General features: G+C 37.5%; 1 protein-coding gene across 4 annotated transcripts in view; it reads left to right on the forward strand.

The window, feature by feature from the left end:
• Positions 1-5,453, forward strand: part of LOC141156359 (coagulation factor XIII B chain-like) — a 234,619-nt gene extending 229,166 nt beyond the window's left edge. The window contains exon 7 of one of the 4 annotated variants that reach the window (XM_073642552.1): positions 4,520-5,453. In XM_073642552.1, the coding sequence (XP_073498653.1) occupies positions 4,520-4,521 (2 nt within the window). In that variant the 3' untranslated portion in view covers positions 4,522-5,453. The remainder of the gene's footprint in view (positions 1-4,519) is intronic. The other 3 variants (XM_073642549.1, XM_073642551.1, XM_073642550.1) reach the window with 3 other exon arrangements.
• Positions 5,454-6,000: the final 547 nt, after the last annotated feature.

The raw sequence follows: 6,000 nt of genomic DNA on the forward strand, positions 1-6,000 counted from the left end.
CACATCGGCTGTCACTCACTGAGAGCCATCACCTACATGTCGCCGTGTGCCCGCCCCTTCCGGTCCGCAGTCCGTTGTACTTCTGAATCTATCCTGCGATTGTTTGGGCGGTGTTATACTGCCCGATTGGCCACACCAACATTTTTAAACCCCCTGGTTCCTATGGACACTACCCCCTGACGAAGGACTTTGTGTCCGAAACGCTGATCGGGGCTGCGGTGCACTGTGCCATTTATTTAGTCTGACCATGCATGCAAGTAATTGCCTATACTTGTTTTTCCCTCATATTATTGTGCCCTCCGTTATACAGTTATATGAAAAAGTTTGGGCACCCCTGTTAATCTTAAGCTTAATGTTTTATAAAAATTGGTGTTTTTGCAACAGCTATTTCAGTTTGATATATGTAATAACTGTTGGACACAGTAATGTTTCTGCCTTGAAATGAGGTTTATTGTACTAACTAAAAATGTGCAATCTGCATTCAAACAAAATTTGACAGGTGCATAAGTATGGGCACCCCACCAGAAAAGTGACATTAATATTTAGTAGATCCTCCTTTTGCAAAAATAACAGCCTCTTGTCGCTTCCTGTAGCTTTTAATGAGTTCCTGGATCCTGGATGAAGGTATTTTTGACCATTCCTCTTTACAAAACAATTCCAGTTCAGTTAAGTTTGATGGTCGCCGAGCATGGACAGCCCTCTTCAACTGATCCCACAGATGTTCAATGATATTCAGGTGTGGGGACTGGGATGGCCATTCCAGAACATTGTAATTGTTCCTCTGCATGAATGCCTGAGTAGATTTGGAGCGGTGTTTTGGATCATTGTCTTGCTGAAAGATCCATCCCCTGCGTAACTTCAACTTTATCACTGATTCTTGAACATTATTGTCAAGAATCTGCTGATACTGAGTGGAATCCATGCGTCCCTCAACTTTAACAAGATAACCGGTGCCGGCATTGGCCACACAGCCCCAAAGCATGATGGAACCTCCACCAAATTTTGCAGTGGGTAGCAAGTGTTTTTCTTGGAATGCTGTGTTTTTTTGCCGCCATGCATAACGCCTTTTTGTATGACCAAACAACTCAATCTTGGTTTCATCAGTCCACAGGACCTTCTTCCAAAAAGAAATTGGCTTCTCCAAATGTGCTTTTGCATACCTCAGCCGACTCTGTTTGTGGCGTGCTTGCAGAAACGGCTTCTTTCGCATCACTCTTCCATACAGCTTCTCCTTGTGCAAAGTGCGTTGTATAGTTGACCGATGCACAGTGACACCATCTGCAGCAAGTTGATGCTGCAGCTCTCCGGAGGTGGTCTGAGGATTGTCCTTGACTGATCTCACCATTCTTCTTCTCTGCCTTTCTGATGTTTTCTTGGCCTGACACTTCTGGCCTTAACAAGAACTGTCCCTGTGTTCTTCCATTTCCTTACTATGTTCTTCACAGTGGAAACTGACAGGTTAAATCTCTGAGACAGCTTTTTGTATCCTTCCCCTGAACAACTATGTTGAATAATCTTTGTTTTCAGATCATTTGACAGTTGTTTTGAGGAGCCCATGATGCCACTCTTCAGAGGAGATTCAAACAGGAGAACAACTTGCAAGTGGCCACTTTAAGTAGCTTTTCTCATGATTGCATACACCTGGCTATGAAGTTCAAAGCTCAATAAGGTTACAAAACCAAAAACAGTGCTTTAGTAAGTCAGTAAAAAGTAGGTAGGAGTATTTAAAACAAGAAAATGATAAGGGTGCCCATACTTATGCACCTGTCAAATTTTGTTTGAATGCAGATTGCACATTTTCTGTTAGTACAATAAACCTCATTTCAAGGCAGAAACATTACTGTGTCCAACAGTTATTACATATATCAAACTGAAATAGCTGTTGCAAAAACACCAATTTTTAAAAAACATTAAGCTTAAGATTAATAGGGGTGCCCAAACTTTTTCATATAACTGTATAACCTTTCCTATATTACCACTTGGTTTTGATTTTGTGAAATCCTCCTTACCTCTTTCATCCCCTCCGTCTCCCTTCCCCCCTCCCTCCTACCCCTCCTCTTCCCTCCCTTATCCCCCCTTCCTCCCCTCCCCCTTTTTTCCTTTGGTTGGCACCTCCTATTTTGCACCCTATTCATAGGGGGGCTTTGATACAGTGCCAGTATAAGCATTCTATTTGTGGTATTACACCCCTTTCTGCACATCTGTATATGCGGTGGTGACACGTGATTTATTATCCATCCACAATATCTTTGTATACACGGTTGATACGAGGGTCTTTACCCATATTTATGTGACAATGCATGGGGGGATTTCTTGGTCCTTCATATTACCTTTTGTTTGACATTTGGTCCTTTTCATGTATTTTTGTTACTGTCCATGGTATTCTAGTGCGGACATGCTTGTGCATGTAGTGCCAGTTAACCAATTCTTCCAATAAATGTTTTTTATTTACTCGTTATTTTTGTCTCATTTACAGTTGGACCCATCATTTGGTGGTTCTCTTTCCTTGTTTTACCTACATGTGTAGCCATCATAATATGGGTCCTTGCTCAGATGGTGGAGCTTGCTCGTTATTCCTGCTCTCAACACATCAACTTTAGGAACTGTGTTACTTAATGCCTAATATATCCCAAATTCCTAATACAGCCCACCATTGGAACTTTGTCATAAGATTAACAGTGTTATTTGCTTTACCTATTCTTGGTGTTCATTTTATGGCTGGTTGGTATGACTGATTCATAGACTTGAATCTGATTCGGCTTAAAAAAATAGTTGTATCTAATGATCAACAGATAGTATTTTGGAGGGATCTGATGTGCCAGGCATGAGAAATCTAGAATAGAAGCCATATGCAGATCAGGCTGGAGGAGTCCTGGAGGTTGTCAGTGTATTTGGACTCCTTAGTCTAATTGCATTGACCGTTTCAGGCAGGTTTCCCTTTATGCCCCATGTTGGGACAAACTTTAAGAAGAATTTGAGATCATAAATCTTGATATTTTTAGATTCACCTAACCCCTTAACGCAAAATGATGCTTAGTTGAGTAACTGTTGGGGTTCCCCACGTGTGCAGATGGCTCTGAAGCTGATCTCCCTCCACACGAACGATTTTTAAAATATACTGCAATACTGGGACATTGCAGAATATAGTATAAGTAATTGGATGATTAACGTTGAAGACCCCTAAAGTAAAAAAAAATATAAAAAAAATGGAATCATCCCCATTTATCTCAATTAAAAATAAAAAAAATGAAAGGGAAAAAAACATATTTGGTATTGCAGTGTTCAAAAATGTCCAGTCTATCAAAGTCATGAAATCAAATAAATTAATAAATCCAATAAAAACCTTAACAAAAAAAAGTATCAAAAGCCAAAATTGCATGTTTTTACTCACTACTCCTCTCTAAAAAAAATGCAATAAAAAGCAATCAAAACACTGTATGTACCCCAAGCTGGTCTAAAAAAAATAGTTAGATTACCACGCGAAAAAAAGAAGTACTAACACAGCTCAATAGATGGAAAAATAAAAATATAACCCATCTCGAAAAATGACGATACAAATCAAATTTATTTTCTAAAAACAGGTTTTTTTCACCACTTAAATAAAAAAAAAACATGCTTTGTAATCGTAAAGGTCGTTTTTCCATACAATGAAAAAAAAAAAAGAAAATGAAAGGCAGAATTGCATTTTTTCCCCATTCCATCCCACTTTTTCCATAATTCATGTTAAAATGAATGGTATTATTCAAAGCTACAACTTGCCTCACCAAAAAACTCTTATTTAGTTATGTCGACAGAAAAACAAAAAAGTTTTGGCTCTTGGAAGAAGGTGAGGGAAAATTGCCAATGTAAAACCGAAAGTTGGTTGGGGTTAAAGGATAGACATATTAGAAGAATAGGATGCTCTGCAGATTTAGTTAGTGCTTTGACCTAAGACCTCCACAATACCATTCTGTCTCACAATTGTTGGGTTATGCAGAAAATAGAATTTTTCAATGGTCTGAATGAGGGTAAGTTCACATGACCGATTTCTCCACGTACGTATAAAACAAACCGATTATTCTGATCAGAGTTTCATTCAAGTTTGATCAGTGTGTCATTAGCTTTTCTAGTATGTGGATAGAAAAAAATAAGCTTCTCTACCTTGTCCTTTCTGTCAGTCCTTGAAAGTCAGACTTCACTCCGATGTCATCCGAGTGCAGTCCGAATTTTTTCACAGATTCATAGACTTGCATAGCCAATTTTGATCTGACACTTGGAGCGAAATCGGACATGTTTCTGATTTTTTTCTGCGGACCACATGGTCTGAGGAAAAAAATCGGACCTGTGCACAGCCGCATAGAATATCATAGGCAGGAGTACTAACAATAGGTTAGTATGTGTGTGAGGAAACAAGGGATTGATGATGGCAAGAAAATAAGCATTATTGCTTTAGCAGTAATGATAGGAAAAAAATCCAAATAAATCAGGCTTATTTGGACATTAAATCTTTCATTTATTCTAAAAATATTCTATCTTACAGAATCAAGTAAACCCAGTGAGAGAAAATTGTCTTTAAGAAGCTTTCTGATCAAAATCAAATGTTCATCTATTAAATACTAAGAAGTTCATATTGGAATAACTCCTGGAGTTTATGCCATTGTTTTTATTAATGCAGAGAATTAAAGTTCATCGGAAGAATCCTACACTGTAATTATTTGCATGCTTGCTTGTAACTTTTTTACAGAACTACTTCAATGACTAGTAAAGAGGAAATTAAGTGTAACATTTCTCATAATTGAAATGAAACACTGTAAAAAATTATGTAATTCTGTATTAATCAAAATGATCTCTAAACATAGGAATGTAAATTCCATTGTTGCAATAATAAAGGGAAATTATCCTAAAAGCGTGCTGTAATTTGGATTATTTAACTTGTAAATTAAGGGCAAGGAATCACTATAAAATTTCTAAGGGTATGTGCTCACCACTTTTTTTCAGGTGGATCCTGCTCCAGAACACTGCATGAAAAAGCACTAATTAAACTCTCAAAAGAATGAATATATGTATTTGTATGAAAAAAACCCATTGTATTTTAAGTCTTTGAGTGTATTTTAAATGCTTCAGATTTCCAAAGATGTCAAGGAGTTAAAAGAAGTGACCTGTCCATTCTCCAGGCATTTTCTGCTCTAATGATGCTCTATATTTTATAATATCTGTCAATGAGAAGACTCAAAAGATGTCCGAGTATCTTATTGAGTGTTTTGCTTTTGTTTTTGTTTCACAATACTCTAGCAGTTTTTCATTGTTCAATGTAGTTAAAAAAACAGTCTGGAAAATACCAGTAGAAGAGTCGCCTCAATAACTATGGAAAAACTGTAAAAAAAAAAACTGCCAGTGGTTAAAAAAAAAAAAGAAAAGAAAAAGCACTTACTAATTGACCTCAACAGAATTTGCCCAAAAAAAATGCTTTGTGAAAAAAGTTTTTGAAGTGTCTTCTTCTAATGTTGTGTGCGCATGGAGTTTTTTTAAGAATCATTTAAAGTGGGTCAGCTCCAAAAACACCTGAAAAATTAATCCAATAACACATGTATGACACTTCTTCCAATTAAAAAACGACATTGTTGATCATGAGTTCAAACTGTTCATTATTTTACTTAACTTCATGTTTTCAAAAATGCCAAGTATTTAACCCCTGTTCAACACTGAATGTACTGGTATATCCTAAGTTGCAATTACTTCCTGCAAATGGATGAACGCCTTGGCTGTTATGTAAGCACTGCAGCTGTACCCACATTTTTTGAACATTTACGTCAGGGTTTCCATGTAAATTTCTGAAAATGTGTGATCCAGATGAAACCCCAGTGGAACCATTTCCTATCATCAGGGCCGGTTTTAGACGAGCCTGGGCAAAAGTTGAAAGTGGGGCCCCAAATGCTGACATATTGCACCATCACACAGAAACATTTTGGTTGTATTTACATGTGCTGAGATCAGGCCGCTAAACGAACGCGATCCACAATA

The sequence above is a fragment of the Phyllobates terribilis genome, unplaced genomic scaffold (assembly GCF_046119375.1).
Source record: "Phyllobates terribilis strain yellow unplaced genomic scaffold, ASM4611937v1 Scaffold_8__6_contigs__length_399053987, whole genome shotgun sequence".
Classification (NCBI taxonomy): Eukaryota; Metazoa; Chordata; class Amphibia; order Anura; family Dendrobatidae; genus Phyllobates; species Phyllobates terribilis.